General features: G+C 42.3%; 1 protein-coding gene across 1 annotated transcript in view; it reads right to left on the bottom strand.

The window, feature by feature from the left end:
* RALGAPA2 (Ral GTPase activating protein catalytic subunit alpha 2) overlaps nucleotides 1–20234 on the bottom strand; it is a 334819-nt gene that overhangs the window by 126157 nt on the left and 188428 nt on the right. The window contains exons 27-30 of the mRNA XM_044918716.1: nucleotides 9200–9308; nucleotides 2778–2888; nucleotides 1058–1126; nucleotides 633–770 (exon numbers count right to left, since the gene is read on the bottom strand). Of these exons, the coding sequence (XP_044774651.1) occupies nucleotides 633–770; nucleotides 1058–1126; nucleotides 2778–2888; nucleotides 9200–9308 (427 nt within the window). The remainder of the gene's footprint in view (nucleotides 1–632; nucleotides 771–1057; nucleotides 1127–2777; nucleotides 2889–9199; nucleotides 9309–20234) is intronic.

Here is a 20234-nt window from a genome sequence, read left to right as displayed (position 1 = left end):
TAAGATCTTGGGGTGCCTAGGTGGCTCAGTCGGTTAAGCATAGGCTCAGGTCATGAGCTCAGGGTCCTGGGATGGAAACCTGAGTCGGGCTCCCTGCTCAGTGGGGAGTCTGCTTCTTCCTCGCCTCCCTGCTTGTGCTCTCTCTTGCTATCTCTATCTCTTTCTCTCAAATAAATAAATAAAATCTTAAAAAAATTTATTTCTTAAGATCTTTTAAACGAAGAGACTACTGAGACCTTTATACTTTTTCTTCCTTTGATAAGCAGATTTTTGTCAAACTATGGCTATAAATATTCCTACAATATAAACAGTTCTTTTTAAAATTAAGTAGAGAGAGACCATGTTACATGAAAATTTTGGGGGGGTGGTTTCTGGTCAAATTGTAGTTGTTTAAAGATGGAAGTCATGTGAAAATGCAGGCTTCTTTCACTTGGTAACCATTGCTTCTCTACCATAATATCTGCTCTGTTTTCACTACTTAAATTATTCATTTCTTTTAAAATGCTTCAGCCCCTTAGTATATGCTTTTCAAAAGAGCACAAATAAATAAGTAAATGTATAAAACATATTTTGGTAATTCTCTGATGCTAAAGTCTATATTCTATGCCCCTGAGGCCCAAATGGAGACTCACCCTATAGATATAGTCCAGCAAAGGGGCTCTGGATGAGTGCTGCCCCTCCAGGGCCACCGTGGACACTGGGCGGAGAAGGGTGCTCACTGGCAATGCCATGCACCAGTCCAAGAGGCAGAGTAGCAAGGACACAATAAACTGGAAGAGGAGACAGGCCCAGTAACATAAACTGCAATCTTTCAAACTTTACTACATGTAATAGCAAACAACAGAACTGTCCCTGCACAATAATAATTATTCAGTGGACACACAAATGCAAAAGAAATAAATGAATAAATGAAAGTTTTCACAGGGGAGACTGTTAGGACCAATACAGAAGAATACTATAAAGGATATCCCTACATAGAAAATTATTTATCATTTTGTCTTACATTAAAAAAAAAAAAAACAAACTCTGGAAAAAACTTAGCTGATGTGCCACCTACCTTTTTATCTGTTTCCACTGAGGAGTACTCTGCACTTGGTAAAAGAAAAGCAATTGTGGCCACAAGGATCTGCATAAAAGACAAATCCCCAATGAAACAGACCATAGCAATAGTTTGGGAAACCATATGATAAGAGGCCCAAGATGGCCTTGCACTAAACCCAGCTTGGTGCCAACTCGCTAGAGAAAGGTGACAAAAAGCAGAGAGCCACTTTAGAGCTCTCTGCGGTCCTGAAAATCAGGAGAAAGTGATAGAGCCATGCCCAGGCTCCACTCCACTCTACTGGTGCTGAAACTGGGGGCCCCAGAGGAAGGACCATTTCTCTCTGTGGTCACACAATTCCCATCATCATCCTCTACACTTTACACAATGAAAGTAAAAAATATTTTCAAAAATAACTATGAAAATGCTCCCATTTGATTTTCTTATAAACCATTCAGGTCTCCATCTGTTGTCCTGGTGTAAAAGCACCCCTTGCATTCTCAAAGGTATTCCTCTTTCGATGATAAACTATAACTGATCTTTGAACAACCCAGGGATTAGGGGTGTTGACCCCCCTGACTTTCCTCAAATTTAAATACTAATAGCCTACTACTGGCTGGAAGCCTCATCAATAACATAAACAGTTGATCAACACATATTTTATATGTTAGCTGTATATTATGCTGTATTCTTACAATAAAGTAAGCTAGAGAAAAGAAAATGTTAAGAAAATCATAAGGAAGAGAAAATACATTTACAGTCCTCTACTGTATTTATCCAAAAAATCCACATACAAATGGACTTATGCAGTTCAAACCCGTGTTGTTCAAGGGTCAACTGTACACAGTTGCCCTAAAACACAACTTTACAACTTGCAGCATCTGATATTCCTGTGTCCAGAGCTCTGTTCCACTCTAGGTCACCTAGAGAACTAAATGATCTCACTGGTGAAATCCGTCTAGGGCTGAGAGAAAATAAATCAGTATCACTTCCTCTCTCCCTGTAATACCACACAGAGATAAATCAAATTTCCTTGAGGAGTTACCACTGGATGTGTAAAGAACAGGGCATGTTTCAAAAAGTGTAGCTTTCAAAACTGGCAGGGATGGATGTGCCTTATATGCAGGCACCTACAGAGGGGAGGGTACCCGCTTCTGTACAGGCAAGCACGCTCAGATGGAACTGACCTCCAGGATATCATCACTGGGATGATTCTTCCTGTTCCTTCTGTCCTTCTCTCCCACCAACTACCCTCACCACCCCTCTCCCCCCAAGGGTATTACAGTAGTAATCACATTACAGCTGGGTAATCACGCTATGGCAGAAAGCGTGGTCCAGGGCTTCAGTCTGGGAAAGACTCCTGTTTCATACAACAGTCCCCCCCACTCCCTGCCCCTGCATGGAGGGCATCATAACCAGCTGCCTACTCCTTGTTGGCACCATCCAAATTACTCTCGATGAATGAAGCTCAATCTACAAAAGGTCTCTTTGTTGTGGTCGTGTCTGCCTTTCAAACTCCCCAAGTGTGAGACTCTGCCCTGAACACTGGTGGCTTCTTTACGTAGTGCCTGAAATCACAGCTGAGAAGGGCCAGTGCTATTTACTCTTAAAACAAATGACTCGTATGGCAATGTAATAGACAGTTCTCTAACAATTATTTGAGTATCTGTAATTCATTAAATACCGCATAGAGTAAGAGGGAAATGCTTATGTTTTAGCATTACAGGAAAAGACTTACTTCTGCAATTTTCTGAGGCAGAGAGGTTTCAAACATCTGAAGCTTTTCCCAGTAGGAAACCAGCAACTGAAGAACATCACAGGCCACCTGAGCCACGATTTTGTTAGAAAACTATAAAAGGAAACAAAACCCCAAACGAAAGGACTGAACTTAACATGTACATTTGTCCTGAGGAAGAAAAGAACAGGCATTTCTTTCCAGCGATATCTAGGGATACATTTTCTTGTTTGGCATTCAATTTTTGAAAAATGTGTCCTGGTACCAGATAGTTTGTATATGATCGCCATCCTGTAACTGCCTCTTGTCCAGACTAGCTGTATTAATTTATGTAATGTTCTGCAGAAACAAGTAGCTGTTGTTCAGTCACAGAAAAATTAAAACCATAATTTCAGATGCCTCATGCAGATCGCACAAATCATAGTTTTGACAATTAGAGGAAATTAAAATGTAGTCCATTACTGAGTATTCCCTATGTGCTGGACATTTTACAAGAATTTCCTCATTTTCACATTGATAAATCTTCATTAGCAGCTCTGCAAGGTAGACGTGGTCTTCACTTTACACCTGGAGAAACAGGGACTGAGCAAGTGACTTTCTATCTTCTAAAATTAAACTGAACCTGCATGTGTAATGTACTAAGAAATGTGAAACTTTGGCTACTGCAAGAACATAAGTCATATGTTCTGGTGTATCCAATTATTTTGAGTATGTTTTTGGAGTCTGGTGTGTGTCCAAGGTCCTCTAGATGCTCCCATTTCTTGTGAGATGGCATATCAATGGGGAGGGATGGTGCCTACAAGGTCCACTGGCTGGGGTGGATGAAACAGATGAAGGTACCCTCTACCTCTCTCCCTGGCCAGAACCTGGGACTACTCTGCTATCCACACCTCATTATCTACAGAAGAAAGGTTTGTCACCGATTTTGGGCCCCTGTCCAGGGAAACCTCTGGATATGTAGTTTAGTTTTTTCCACTCCAGGAACTGCAAGTCCCATCAAGCAAATCCCAATTGACCTTAGGACCACACAGACACAGAAAAGTCAACATTTAGCATCTCAGTGTAAATGCACAGGACAAAGAAGTTAAGGCAAAGGGGATTCATTTGAATTCTATAGGATAAACACTTCCTGACTGCCCCTTCCTGATAGGCACAAAGTACACCCAGGGCAAGAGCATCTGTGCTCAAGGAGCTCTTCAGAGCCTGGCCTCTAAGCCTCAGATGACCTGATGCTCATAGGCTTCTTTCAATCCCTCAAATACTGGCTTGCTTCTGCCCCAGGGCCTTTGCACTTGCTCCCTGCTTTGCCTGGGACACTCATACCCCAGGTCTGCATGTTGCTGGCACTGCCACATCTTTCAGATCATGGCACTAAATGTCTCCTCCCTGAGGCCACCATGCCCATTTTAAGGAATGGCAGCCCACCTGCTCCAGCTCTTCAGCTTCATCCTGTTTCCCTCTTATAGTTCCCTTATGGCATTAAGGGCTATCAAGCTGATCTTCTGTATTTGTCTGCCTATTCTTTCATGTGTTTAATTTTTCCACATCTTGTTCACCATTATATTCTTTTTTTTTTTCCTAAAGATTTATTTATTTGACAGAGAGAGACACAGCGAGAGAGGGAACACAAGCAGGGGGAGTGGGAGAGGGAGAAGCAGGCTTCCCGCTGAGCAGGGAGCCCGATGCGGGGCTCGATCCCAGGACCCTGGGACCATGACCCGAGCCGAAGGCAGATGCTCAACAACTGAGCCACCCAGGCGCCCCCACCATTATATTCTTAATGCCTTGCACAGCCCCCCGAGGAGTAGCACATGGTGAGCCTGAGGTGAAGATGGAACTGAGGGAGTGAAGAACATTGAGTGTGTTTCTGCTGCATCACAGTGGTCAAGTCATGGGGTGGAAACAGAAGGCCGGCATGGCTCTTACATCTGGAATGTGGAAGCACACAAGAGGATGACAAGGAAATGAGAGGTCTGGTAGACCAGACAACAAGCCTCTGGGCAGAGGGGTAAGGTGTGAGAGAGGGGGCAGACAGCAGAGAGGACATGTTGTGGGGGGGAAGGAGAGCTGAGCTTAGCCTGGAAGAATGCAGAGGGAGAGTGTCTCCGTGCACCAGGGCCCTGCGGCAGGCCAGGCTGGGCTGGACGGCTGCAAGTGGGGTGGTATTAGTCCCACATGAATGGTGGGGGGGGGGGGGGGGGATAAATCACTCACTCACTCACTCACTCAGCACATATTCATGGAATAAGGACAATGTGCCAGCACTGATGGTGACACATGGTAGCTGCACTTGTGGTAGGCACGGCAGAAGGGATAGGTTGTTGAATCACTTTGTGTTGTACACCTGAAACTAACATCACATTGTGTGTCAGCTATACTCAAATAATAATAAAAAAAAGTAATCAACCCCACTCCCCCAAAAAAAACCATACGGTGAAAAGAATTCTGGGAAATGCCATCCAGGCTCAGCTAAACTGACAAGTACTAAGGCCCCAGCTCCCCCGCTGCCCCGACACCACACTCCGCCCCATGTACCAACATCTTGCTCTTCAAATATATGCCAGTTCATGGGCGCCTCAGAGCCTTGGTCCTTGGTGCTCCTTCTGCCTGGAGTGCCCCTTTCCCAGACACTGCCTAGCTCCTTCTCACTATTCCTTTCTGCACTCACATGCCACCTTCTTCCCACTAGAGAGGGTCTCTTGCTCCCGGATGCTCTCTAAGTGTGTAGTTGCTTGGCCAGTGTCAATTACCCCCTCTCTCTTTAACTAATAGTAGATCTTTTTCCAGGTGCAAGTCCCCTCTCCCATCTCCAGGAATGTGCCCTAACTGGCTGCAATAAATGAGAAGATTTTATTCCCAGCCTCAGTCACTGGCACAGGGATGAGGGAGAAACCTCAGCTAATGCATCTCAGTAGCCCTTACTAGAATGCTGTGAAGAAAGTCCTGCTGAACCCAAACAAGGACATGCAGGACCCTGACTCCTACTGGCATACTTCTTCCAACCCTGTGGGCATCCCACCCTAAGATGAAGCCATCTCTGTGAACTACAGAGCAGAAGAGTCAGACAATTAGGTCAGTGTTGATGCTGTTAATCTCCTGGATCAACCAACCTCACTCTTCCATACCCATGTATTTTCCAGCAATATGAACCAATATATTCCCATGCTGTTTAAGCCAAAAAAGAAAAGCAAAGCATAGGGCACAAGATGAACAGGGCAGATATAGTCCCTACTCTGAAAGACTAACAATCTTGGGAACAGCCAGGGACCTGTTCGTGTATGTCCCTGAATGCCATGCTAAGTATTCTAGTCTGTGGGTGGCTTGGTCAGGCCTTGTGAGGACAGATGCCTCTGGTGGCAGTCTGGAGGACAGATCTGTGGGGGCCAGACTAGGGCCATGGAGTTGAAGGGCACCACCTGGAGGCTCAGGTATTGGCAGAGGGAGCCAGCCCGGGTGAGAGATGGCCCTAGGGCAGCAGGACTCTATGACTGAAGATGGTGGTGGGATAAGTAGGAGGAGACAGTTAATGATGGGGTAAGAGAAGGAGCAACAGGTGAGGCTGAGGGTAGGGGCTCAGGCTGGGCTGCCTGGGAGGCAAGGTGGGCAGCTCACATGAGCCAGAGCCAAAGGCGACACTCTAGTGCCCTTGGCCCACATCCTGGATGGGACACCTAAGTAATTACAGCTCAGGCTTAGAACACTCCCCTGCCATCCTTGCTGCCCACAACACTACCCCACCAGACACAACCAGCTGGGTGGAAATCTCCAGGTGCCTATGCAGTGCACTGCTCTCGTTTACTGCTGAGGCTGCTGGCTGGTTTTCATTGATGCCCCCTGGGGAGCATTTCCAGCCTCGTCTGACCACGCCCTTCCCACATCAGAGGAAACACCCAAGTCAACCTTATCAAGTGTTCCTGAAGGGCAGGGTCACAGCAAAGCGGTGCCCAGAGCCATGTGGAATCCATAAGGCAGGAAGCCCTTCCAGGGCTCATGCTCCCTGTGCTGCTGGGGCTGGGGCCTCCTCCCAGCAGAGCCCTGAGCCTCCCTGAGGCCCCTCTTCTTAGAGTTGTTCCCTGTGGCAACACTCCCTGCTAGGTCCTCAGTTCTTTGAGATTTATGTGCCACCTCCTTCAGTAAAAGTACCAACTGGCACAGGAACACAGACATCAGAGGGAGTCAGGCAGGGAGCTGTCCCAGGAATTACATCCATGAGTTTTCCTCTGCTATTCCTAATGGTTAACGGGAGGCTGATTTGGCCGACCTTGGCCCTCTGATTTCTTTGCAATTCAAGCTGGAGTGAGTTCCTTGGCCTTCTTCAGTTGCCTTCTCTCTTACCTCTAAAATGGGGGGAGCCAGAGCACCTACAGGGGCGGGGGGCTTCCATGGGACAGTCCTTGCACTGTGTTGGGATGCCCCTGACAAAGTCCAGGCTCCATGCATTCTTTTTCTGGTGCGTTATGTTTTTCCTCATCATTATAGAAAAAGTAAAGAAATTTCTGAAAATGTGGAAAACTACAATGACAAAATGTAAGCCCTCATATCCTTCTACTTTTGTTATCAATTTCCATCTCTCTTCTGTACGACATAGAACCACATAGGGTAGAAGGATAGCTATATAGATATTTCCACATATCTCCTTCATTCTCAGACACCACTGAATTATTAACAGCTTTTCCAGGAAAGGGGTAGAGGTGGGGAAGCCACACTACACTCAACATTTGAAAAACAGGTCTTAGAATTGAGAAAATAGGATACTAAAAAAATTAGACTCTGCATAGATATACAATTGCTATCCAACTTTTTTTTCAGTATAGTTACATGTGAATGTTTCACCATGGCTTTTGCAGTTGTGCAAAAGCTCAGACAAGGGGTCAGGGTGTCCTGGGTTTGACCCTGGCCAACTCTTTACTTCCCAGTCAGCTCATTTTCCACAACTGTGAAGTGGAGGTGGCAGTAACCCTTCACCTCATAGGGTGGTTCTAAGGATTAAAGGCAACCACAAAGGTCAGCACCCCGCTCAGGCCAGAGGGAGCACTCCTAATTGATCCTGGTTCGATCAATTTTCCAATCCTCACCAGAGGGATCAGCAACAAGTGTTTCTCCAGCTCATGATAGAACCGGCACGCCCAGGTGTGGAGGAGGAGAGAACAGCAGGACGGGGTGACAGAGGCGGGTGGTCAGAGGGCATCAAGCTTGGCCAGGAAGGGGAGTGGGTGAGGAGGCTGCCATGAAATGAGGTTGAAAAGCAGGCAGGGGCTAGACCAGAGGGCTGGATGCCAAGCCATGGGCAGGGGATGCCCCCGGCTGGTTATCCTGTGGGCTGAATCACAAAGGGTGACACAGGGGCTGTCAATGGGCTGGTGATGACTGTCCCAGTGTCAGCCACAGTGGCAGTTACTACTATAGCAGCACATGACGAGCAGTAAAGAAGGGCAGGCCTGAGCCTGGGCGCTGCTATCAGACAGTTCAGGGTTTGAACTTTGGCTTGGCCAGGCTCCAGAGCCTGGAATGAGCTCCTTAGCTCTCCTGCACCTCAGTTCCTCCCTGTAAAATGGGACAACTGTCTCACAGCTGAGAACTTCCACAAACTCCCAGCACAGTGCCTGGCAGGGACTGGGCACTCACTGGTTCTGGGGGTATAATGACAGCAGTGCTAATTATTACCACTGTTTGTAAGCAGGAGCCAGAAAAGGACCTGGCAGGATTTGGGCTCTGATTTAGGAAGTGGCCTAAGAGTAGGTACAAAGGTTTTGTTTTTCATGTTACACAGATCTGCTCTTGGGGCCATCGCTTATCCCTGCATGGCTATGGGCTCATGACCTGATTCCTCTGGGCCTTCCTTTCCTCTGGTGTGACATAGGGATGGTACTATCTACCTTGCAGAGCTGCTGTTGTGAAGGTTATAGAGACTCTACCATGAACCCAGCCCAGCGTGACTGCCCAGTGAATGGCAGCTCTTCTTTTCCTTAACAAAGCAAAGGAAGAAAGCCATCCTAAAAGTGCCGAGACCCAGTCAGACAGTGAGCACTCAGGACCGCTAACCAGGAGCTGTCAGGTCTCTCCCAGTTCCACTGAAGAGGCCAGGGCATGAAATCCCAGCTTCCCGTCACTATTACCAGCAGATGACAGTTGTGCTGCCTGCCACAGGGAGTGCCCAGCTACCAGAGGAACCCTGTTCAGCCGCAGGGCTTGGTCCAAGAACATTCAGGTTATGGATGGCCAGGTTGCAGCCACCAGTGGGGAAGCAGCTGTTGGTGGCCTCTCTTGGGAGCCTCACAGAACGTTCAACATGGCTCTCAGAAAAACAATTTTTGATTCAAAATCTCTCACGTACAGGAAAATAACGATGGGCTAATTCAAACTAGAACTGGTTGACTATCTGGGATCCAGCTTACTGTCAAATACACATCACGGATTGGTAATACCTTCAAAGTGACGCCTATCACATTGATGGCCTCTTTCAGCTGAGGATGGCTTGTACACTGTGCCAGTTCTTCGCATATCCAGACCCCGAGGGAGCAAATGGCAATGCATCTTTTGAAAAAGAAGGAAAAGGAGGGAAACTCTCAAAAAATTTAATATATTTTCTTGGTATTTTCAAGTGACAAAGTATTTTAAATCTTTTTTACAAAGTGGCCAAAATTATAGGTATGTTAACAGAATGTCTTCCTGAGGAAAAAGATAAGGTACCCTCAACAGTTCAGTTTTCAGGACAAATAGAAATAGTGATATTGGTTAGTAATTAAATATTTAATGAAATAAGTGGTCTATATCCTGTTCATAGTCACAGAGCACAAATCAGCTATTTTTGCTGACACTTTAAATTACGTTGTATTGCTTCAAGAGAGTTTTGAGGAAGAATCAAAAACATGAATCTTAGAAAATGGTTGGAAATCGAGTTTGTAATTGTTTTTCTTACAATTAAATATACAACACCTACTACAAACAGAAGACAAACCCCACATTTCATTGTAAAAAATATTGGAATACAACTTTCAGAATCAGCTGCACTGTTACTGCTTTTAAACAATGTGTTAGTGTTAGGACAAAGCCTTCTTCAAGCTGCACAGTCCTTTAAAAATTACCTTTTTCAATTATAAATCAAGTTTAAGTGGTGATTATCTTTGAAATTGATATATTCTAATCTTTTGCAATGATCAAAAAGTCATATTCCTGTTAATCTTTTCTGAATGCCCACGTATAAAATTAAAATACTTGCTCCCAAACCTGCTCACTTTCAGAACAAAAGGGGTTTTCAAGCCACTCCTCGAAACCAGACATTAGCTGTGTATGTATATGTTGTTCTTTGTAAGAAGAGGTCACATTACCAGTGCCAATTAAACTGAACATACTGCTCAGCTCTCCACAGTGCAAGTTCTTTGTATTCAGTATAATCCAGCTATTAAAATAAATATATTTTGAGGTTTTTAAAACCACCATGTTTCACTGGATTCTCACCTCTTTAAATTAGGATAGATAAAGTGCTTCAGAACACATTTATTAAAAGCTCTTTGGAGACTACGTGACCTTCTGCCAAAATGCACTCAGGATAAGCATGCAGCCCAGTTTATAAGGTGTGCCTGGTCTTTTTGGATTCTCCAATGCCAGCATTATACAGGTGTTCCACACAGTTCAAACCCTCAGCTTTCCTTACTGTATAGAACTGTCTCCTCTTGCCTGATTTCTATACTGATTCTCAGTCCAGAAACTGCACTCTCTGTCATGTATTCTATTTGCCTCTTTATCTTGCCCCAGCTTAACTCAGACTCTGATTGTTCAACCCACTAAAATCTATCTAACTTGGAGTTATACCCCAAATCGTATTTTTTTTTTCTTTTCAACCCTTCTCCCCTCTTTTTTTTTTTTTTTGTTGAATGTCTGAGTTTTAATTTTTTTTTTTATTCTTATGTTAATCCCCATACATTACATCATTAGTTTTAGATGAAGTGTTCCATGATTCATTGTTTGTGCATAACACCCAGTGCTCCATGCAGAATGTGCCCTCCTCTAGAACCCTCAGTTTGTTTTTCAGAGTCCATCGTCTCTCATGGTTCGTCTACCCCTCCGATTTCCCCCGCTTCATTCTTCCCTTCCTGCTACCTTCTTCTTCTTTTTTTTTTTCCTTAACATATATTGCATTATTTGTTTCAGAGGTACAGATCTGAGATTCAACAGTCTTGCACAATTCACAGCGCTTACCAGAGCACATACCCTCCCCAGTGTCTATCACCCAGTCACCCCATCCCTCCCACCCCACCCCCCACTCCAGCAACCCTCAGTTTGTTTCCTGCAATTAAGAATTCCTCATATCAGTGAGATCATATGATACATGTCTTTCTCTGTTTGACTTATTTCACTCAACATAATACCCTCCAGTTCCATCCACGTCGTTGCAAATGGCAAGATCTCATTCCTTTTGATGGCTGCATAATATTCCATTGTATATATATACCACATCTTCTTTATCCATTCATCTGTTGATGGACATCTTGGCTCTTTCCACAGTTTGGCTACTGTGGACATTGCTGCTATAAACATCGGGGTGCACGTACCCCTTCGGATCCCTACTTTTGTATCTTTGGGGTAAATACCCAGTAGTGCAATTGCTGGATCATATGGTAGCTCTATTTTCAACTTTTTGAGGAACCTCCATACTGTTTTCCAGAGTGGCTGCACCAGCTTGCATTCCCACCAACAGTGTAGGAGGGTTCCCCTTTCTCCGCATCCCCACCAACATCTGTCGTTTCCTGACTTGTTAATTTTGGCCATTCTGACTGGTGTGAGGTGGTATCTCATTGAGGTTTTGATTTGGATTTCCCTGATGCCGAGCGATATTGAGCACTTTTTCATGTGTCTGTTGGCCGTTTGGATGTCTTCTTTGGAAAAATGTCTGTTCATGTCTTCTGCCCATTTCTTGATTGGATTCTTTGTTCTCTCAGTGTTGAGTTTGATGAGCTCTTTATAGATTTTGGATACTAGCCCTTTATCTGATATGTCATTTGCAAATAGCTTCTCCCATTCTGTCGGTTGTCTTTTGGTTTTGTTGACTGTTTCCTTTGCTTTGCAAAAGCTTTTTATCTTGATGAAGTCCCAATAGTTCATTTTTGCCCTTGCTTCCCTTGCCTTTGGTGATGTTTCTAGGAAGAAGTTGCTTCGGCTGAGGTCAAAGAGGTTGCTGCCTGTGTTCTCCTTTAGGATTTTGATGGACTCCTGTCTCACATTGAGGTCTTTCAACCACTTGGAGTCTATTTTTGTGTGTGGTGTAAGGAAATGGTCCAGTTTCATTCTTCTGCATGTGGCTATCCAATTTTCCCAACACCATTTGTTGAAGAGACTGTCTTTGTTCCATTGGACATTCTTTCCTGCTTTGTCAAAGATGAGTTGACCATAGAGTTGAGGGTCCATTTCTGGGCTCTCTATTCTGTTCCATTGATCTATGTGTCTGTTTTTGTGCCAGTACCATGCTGTCTTGATGATGACAGCTTTGTAATAGTGCTGGAAGTCCGGAATTGTGATGCCGCCAGCTTTGCTTTTCTTTTTCAACATTCCTCTGGCTATGCGGGGTCTTTTCTGGTTCCATACAAATTTTAGGATTATTTGTTCCATTTCCTTGAAAAAAAGTGGATGGTATTTTGATGGGGATTGCATTGAATGTGTAGATTGCTCTAGGTAGCATTGACATCTTCACAATATTGGTTCTTCCAATCCATGAGCATGGAACGTTTTTCCATTTCTTTGTGTCTTCCTCAATTTCTTTCGTGAGTATTTTATAGTTTTCTGAGTACAGATCCTTTGCCTCTTTGGTTAGATTTATTCCTAGGTATCTTATGGTTTTGGGTGCAATTGTGAATGGGATCAACTCCTTAATTTCTCTTTCTTTTGTCTTGTTGTTGGTATATGCCACTGACTTCTGTGCATTGATTTTATATCCTGCCACTTTACTGAATTCCTGTATGAGTTCTAGCAGTTTTGGGGTGGAGTCTTTGGGGTTTTCCACATAAAGTATCATATCATCTGCAAAGAGTGAGAGTTTGACTTCTTCTTTGCCAATTTGGATGCCTTTGATTTCTTTTTGTTGTCTGATTGCTGTGGCTAGGACTTCCAATACTATGTTGAATAGCAGTGGTGATAGTGGACATCCCTGCCGTGTTCCTGACCTTAGGGGGAAAGCTCTCAGTTTTTCCCCATTGAGAATGATATTCGCTGTAGGTTTTTCATAGATGGCTTTTATGATATTGAGGTATGTACCCTCGATCCCTATACTCTGAAGAGTTTTGATCAAGAAAGGATGCTGTACTTTGTCAAAAGCTTTTTCTGCATCTATTGAGAGGATCATATGATTCTTGTTCTTTCTTTTGTTAATGTACTGTATCACATTGATTGATTTGCGGATGTTGAACCAACCTTACAGCCCAGGGATAAATCCCACTTGGTCATGGTGAATAATCCTTTTAATGTACTGTTGGATCCTATTGGCTAGTATTTTGGTGAGAATTTTTGCATCCATGTTCATCAGGGATATTGGTCTATAATTCTCCTTTTTGATGGGGTCTTTGTCTGGTTTTGGGATCAAGGTAATGCTGGCCTCATAAAATGAGTTTGGAAGTTTTCCTTCCATTTCTATTTTTTGGAACAGTTTCAGAAGAATAGGTATTAATTCTTCTTGAAATGTTTGGTAGAATTCCCCTGGGAAGCCATCTGGTCCTGGGCTTTTGTTTTTTGGGAGATTTTTGATGACTGCTTCAATTTCCTTAGTGGTTATAGGTCTGTTCAGGTTTTCTATTTCATCCTGGTTCAGTTTTGGTAGTTGATACATCTCTAGGAATGCATCCATTTCTTCCAGGTTATCTAATTTGCTGGCATAGAGTTGCTCATAATATGTGCTTATAATTGTTTGTATTTCTTTGGTGTTGGTTGTGATCTCTCCTCTTTCATTCATGATTTTGTTGATTTGGGTCATTTCTCTTCTCTTTTTGATAAGTCTGGCCAGGGGTTTATCAATCTTGTTAATTCTTTCAAAGAACCAGCTCCTAGTTTTGTTGATCTGTTCTACTGTTCTTTTAGTTTCTATTTCATTGATTTCTGCTCTGATCTTTATGATTTCTCTTCTCCTGCTGGGTTTAGGCTTTATTTGCTGTTCTTTCTCCAGCTCCTTTAGGTGTAGGGTTAGGTTGTGTACTTGAGACCTTTCTTGTTTCTTGAGAAAGGCTTGTATTGCTATATACTTTCCTCTCAGGACTGCCTTTGCTGCATCCCAAAGATTTTGAACAGTTGTGTTTTCATTTTCATTGGTTTCCATGTATTTTTTTAATTCTTCTTTAATTTCCTGGTTGACCCATTCATTCTTCAGTAGGATGCTCTTTAGCCTCCATGTATTTGAGTTCTTTCCGACTTTCCTCTTGTGATTGAGTTCTAGTTTCAAAGCATTGTGGTCTGAAAATAGGCAGGGAATGATCCCAACCTTTTGGTACTGGTTGAGACCTGATTTATGACCTAGGATGTGATCTATTCTGGAGAATGTTCCATGGGCACTAGAGAAGAATGTGTATTCCAGTGCTGTGGGGTGGAATGTTCTGAATATGTCTGTGAAGTCCATTTGGTCCAGTGTGTCATTTAAAGTCTTTATTTCCTTGTTGATCATTTGCTTAGACGATCTGTCCATTTCAGTGAGGGGGGTGTTAAAGTCCCCCACTATTATTGTATTGTTGTTGATGTGTTTCTTTGCTTTTGTTATTAATTGCCTTATATAATTGGCTGCTCCCATATTAGGGGCATAGATATTTACAACTGTTAGATCTTCTTGTTGGATACATCCTTTAAGTAGGATATAATGTCCTTCCTCAACTCTTATTACAGTCTTTGGTTTAAAATCTAATTTGTCTGATATAAGGATTGCCACCCCAGCTTTCTTTTGGTGTCCATTAGCATGGTAAATGGTTTTCCACCCCCTCACTTTCAATCTGGGGCTGTCTTTGGGTCGAAAATGAGTCTCTTGCAGACAGCGTATTGATGGGTCTTGTTTTTTATCCAATCTGATAGCCTGTGTCTTTTGATTGGGGCATTTAGCCCATTTACATTCAGGGTAACTATTGAAAGATAGGAATTTAGTGCCATTGTATTGCCTGTAAGGTGAGTGTTACCGTATATTGTCTGTGTTCCTTTCTGGTCTATGTTGCTTTTAGGCTCTCTCTTTGCTTAGAGGACCCCTTTCAAGATTTCCTGTAGGGCTGGTTTTGTGTTTGCAAATTCCTTTAGTTTTTGTTTGTCCTGGAAGCTTTTTATCTCTCCTTCAACTTTCAATGACAGCCTAGCTGGATACAGTATTCTTGGCTGCATATTTTTCTCATTTAGTGCTCTGAAGGTATCCTGCCAGTCCTTTCTGGCCTGCCAGGTCTCTGTGGATAGGTCTGTTGCCAATCTAATGTTTCTACCCTTGTAGGTTACATATCTCTTCTCCCAAGCTGCTTTCAGGATTTTCTCTTTGTCTCTGAGACTCATAAGTTTTACTATTAGATGTCGGGGGTGTTGACCTATTTTTATTGATTTTGAGAGGGGTTCTCTGTGCTTCCTGGATTGTCATGCCTGTTTCCTTCCCCAAATTAGGGAAGTTCTCTGCTATAATTTGCTCCATTATACCTTCTGCCCCTCTCTCTCTTTCTTCTTCTTCTGGGATCCCAATTATTCTAATGTTGTTTTGTCTTATGGTATCGCTTATCTCTCGAATTCTGCCCTCGTGATCCAGTAGTTGTTTATCTCTCTTTTTCTCAGCTTCTTTATTTTCCATCATTTCATCTTCTATATTACTGATTCTCTCTTCTGCCTCATTTATTCTAGCAGTTAGCGCCCCCATTTTTGATTGCACCTCATTAATAGCCTTTTTGATTTCTACTCGGTTGGATTTTAGTTCTTTTACTTCTCCAGAAAGGGTTTCTCTAATAACTTCCATATTTTTTTCAAGCCCTGCTAGTATCTTTAAAGTGATGATTCTGAACTCTAGATCTGACATCGTACTAATGTCCGTATTGAGTAGGTCCCTGGCAGTCGGTACTACCTCTTGTTCTTTTCGTTGAGGTGATTTTTTCTGTCTTGTCATTTTGTCCAGAGGAGAAGAGATGAATGAGAGAACAAAATGCTAGCAGAGTAACAACGTCCCCAGAAAATATACTCTAAACAAATCAGAAAAGACCTGAAGCAGTGGGAAAAGAAAGGGAAAGAGAGAAAAAAAAGAAAAAGATAAAGATAAAAACAAAAACAAACAAAACAAAACAACAACAACAACAAAAAACCAGAATGTGATCAAATATGATCAGGCTGGTATATAGATCAGTGCCACACACTAGATTTGGGGTGTATTTTGGTCTGTTAGAAGAAAGTGCCTCCCAAAATTTTAAAGAAAGAAATACTTATACATGTACAAAAATAAGGGTTGATATGATGAAGGGATGGAATATGACTGTAAAGATGGAAATTATAAAAAATTTTATAAAAGGAATTGATAAGAAGTTGTTTGAAAAAAGAAAGAAGAGGATTTAAAAAAAGAAAAAAGAAAAAAAAGGGAGAGGATGTGATCAGGCAGGGGAATAGAAAACACCATATACTAGAGATTTAGGGTATATTTTAATCTGTTAAAAGAAACTATCTCAAAATTTTAAAGAGAGAACAACTTATATATATAAGCCAAAAATATGGGTAACTACTATGAAGGGATAGAATATGACTCTAAAAATGAAAAATAAAAATGTTTTTTTTTAAAAAAAGGGATTGATAAGATGTTGGTTGAAAAAGGGAAAAAGAAAAATTCAAAAAGAAAAAAAAGAAAAAAAGACAGTTAAAAAAAAATTAACTTTGAAAGACTAAAGAATCATGGTAAAAAAGCCATGAATTCTATGTGCATTATTCCCCTGGCGCTGGAGTTCTGCCGTTCTCATTGATGGGTAAACTTGGTCTTGGCTGGCTGTCCTCGCTGATCTTCTGGGGAGGGGGCCTGTTGCCGTGGTTTCCAAATGTCTCTGCCGGAGGTGGAATTGCCCCGCCCTTGCCCCCTTCCGGCTAAGTAATCTGCTTGGGTTTGCTCTCCGGGGCTTTTGTTCCCTGCGAGCTTTCCGTACAGCTTTGGAGGCGGAGAGTGAAAATTGCGGCCTCCCAATCTCTGCCCCGGAGGAGCCGAGAACTCAAGGTCCCGCTTCTCAGTGAGCCCCCAGAGAAAAGCTGTCAGTCACTCCCGTCTCCCCGGTCTCCGGCTGCACTCCGTGCTCACCCGGCCTGTGACCGCGCGTTTCTATCTCTGGCACCCGACCCCGGGTGGAGTCTCCAAACCCAGCAGATCCCTGCGGTGCACTCCCGTGCGGCTCCTCCCAGGGGAGGAAGGTGAGTCTCCCCGGATCTGCCGCTTGTTGGGTCCCTGCTGGAGGAGCAGTGGCCCGACTGTGCCACGGAGCACGGTTTATGGCAACCCCGAGCTGAGAGCCCGTGCCTGGGCTCCGCCTCTGCAGCCGGCTTCCCTGCTCCGTTACCTGGGAGCTCTGCCACACTCAGGCACCCCCGGTCTTTCTGTGACCCCGAGGGTCCTGAGACCACACTGTCCCGGAGGGTTCCACCCCCCGCTTAGCCACCAGAGTGACGTCCCTTGGCGGAGCAGACTTTTAAAAGTTCCAATTTTGTGCTCCACGGCTCTATCACTTGGCAGAAGTGGCCGACGGAGGCCCCTCCCTCGCCGTCTATCCTCCCGAATATCGCCTCGGATTCACTTCTCTGCACGTCCTACCTTCCAGAAAGTGGTCGCTTTTCTGATGAGACAGTTGTTGCTCTTCTTTTCTTCGATCTCCTGTTGAGTTTGTAGGTGTTCAGAATGGTTTGATCCCTCTCCAGCTGAATTCCTGAGAGGAGACGAAATCCAGGTCTCCTACTCCTCCGCCATCTTGCTCCGCGCCTCCCAAGACTTTTTTTTAAGCTAATGGCAGGACCACCTTCACCCTCCTTTGTATGCCAACCCACTCTCTGGAGACTGTTTGCTACTCTGCCATCTCACACCACTCCAGTTTATGTAACAGAAACTTACTATTTTTTCTTGACTTTTCTACATTATCACTCATAATTTTAACTATCTTCTCTCATAATTATCCTCCATTTATTTGAAATCTTGGTCATATTTCTGCTTATCTGCACTTGCATGACCTCAATTTCATTGTCTAACTCCATGTTTTATACACAGCTGATAAAGACAGAGCATACCATACACATTTCTATTCTATTTTTCACTCCACAGAAATTTGGCTTTCTACAGTAAAGAAAAAGAGGAGGGGGAAGGTATTGCCAAGACATGTTAAAGGTTTGAATGTGACAGGTAAGTGAAGAGGAGAAATCAAGGATTTTCCCCAAGTTTCTGGGTTAAAAATCTGGGTAGATTATGGTGGTGCCCTTTACTGAGATGGAGTCTGAGGGATGGTCAGGAGACAAGGGTTCAGCTGTGGTTGTGTTAATTTTGTATGTGTTAAGATATCCAAGCTGAGATATAAAGTAGAAAGCTTAATACATAAGCCTGAATATATAGGGGGTTCACAGAAGAGGCCAGGCAAATAAATTCAGTATCATCAGTATCATAAATTCAGTGGTATTTAAAGTCTGGTTAGCATGAATAAGAGCACCTAGGAGAGTCAGAGAGAGAGAAGAGGACCAGCCCTAAACCTCGAGTCACTCTAACACTCAGAGGTTATGTGGAGGAGAGAAACAGAACAGGAGCAGCCGCGGTGACAAAGGAATAAAATCAGAAGATTATATTCTAAGGAACTGGAATTGTTCAGGAAAAGGGTAAAGGCAGACTAATTCAGAATTAGTAAGACAAGTATGCACATTAAAATTTCTAAGGCAAATTCTAAAAAATCTGAGAGTCTATGACTTCTGCAAAAATACAGGTAATAAATGGAATGTGGAAAAAATCATCTGAATCAAAGAAAGGAAGGAAGAAAAGGAGAGGGGGAAAAAATGAAGGCAAGAATAGGGACAAAATGAGAGAATATTGATAAGGACAAATAACAAAATATAAAGGCAAATGAAAGAAATACAGCCAAATATGTCAGTAACTACAGTAAATGTAAATGAACTAAAGATTCAGTTAAAAGATCAAGATCAGACAGGATAAATATATAAAATAAAGAATGTACAATTTTTGCAAAGACATTTAAAGAGAAGTATGTAGAAAGGTTAAATTTAAAAGGATGGAAAATATTATTTACAAATATCTGAATCAATATGAGATAAGTGGTTTTTAAGAGAAAAAAAAAATCATCCTTAGAGGTAAATAGGGTCACTACATAAATTAAGAGATATGATTCTCTATAGAGATTTGATAATTCTATAGTTCTATACAGCTAATAATATAGCTTCAAAATATATAAACAAAGATTGACAGATATACAAGGAAAAATAGATAAATGCACCATAATAGTGGGAGATTTTAACCAATTTTTCTCAATAAATGATTAAGATGGTAAATAAATTAGAAAGGATGTAAAATATTTGAAACACATGATTAAAAAAATTAATCAAATGTACACATCTAGAGCAGTACACCCAACTACTGAAGAAATGGTATATACATGCTTTTCAAGCCTACCCAGGGCATTTGCAAAAACTATCTACTGGGCCATAGAGCAAATCTCACCAATTTCAAAGACCGTTACTTGGCAGACAACATATTGGATCTGTGATGCCTTTAAGACATCAGCAGCAAAAAGATAAATAAAAACAACTATATGTTTAGAAATTAAATATATTTCTAAATAAATCATGACTCAGTGAAGGAATCATAACGGAAACAGGAAAAAATCTGTAGTGGAAAAATATTACATATCAAAATGTACAGAACTCAGATGACGTAGCATCTAGAAATAAATATACGAACTTAAATGTTGACATTTGTAAAGAAGAAAAGCTGAATTAGTACGCTGAGTTAGTATACTGTTATATTACTATATCAGAATAAATATGCTGATAAAAAGAAAAGGAATGACAGAATATGAAGAAAGAAAGAAAAAAGAGCAGAAAGTAGAAAATAAAAACAAATTAGAATAAAGAAGCTGAACAAAGACAAAAGTATGTTCTTTGAAAAGACTAACAAAGTTGACAAATCTTTGGCAAGACTAGTGACAAAAATCAAAGAATATATAATAGGGTCAGGGATTAAGAAGTGCATATAACTCTTGGAGTGAAAGAGACACAAGATAGCCAGCGTACTTCAAAACTTAGATGGAATGGACAAATTTCTACACAAGTTTAGTTTATCTAAGCTGTAAACAAAAAAAAAAAAAAAGAAAAGAAAACCTTAATATTCCTAAAATCATGGAAGAAAATAAGTCAATGGTTAACCCTCTCATAAATAAATGACTAGACCTAGATAGTTTTACCATCGAGGTCTAAATCCTAAATACACAGGAGCATGAACTCTAATGTTATAAAAATTCT

This window comes from Neomonachus schauinslandi, chromosome 10 (genome assembly GCF_002201575.2).
Source record: "Neomonachus schauinslandi chromosome 10, ASM220157v2, whole genome shotgun sequence".
NCBI lineage: Eukaryota > Metazoa > Chordata > Mammalia > Carnivora > Phocidae > Neomonachus > Neomonachus schauinslandi.
This window is presented reverse-complemented; position numbering and strand designations above follow the sequence as displayed.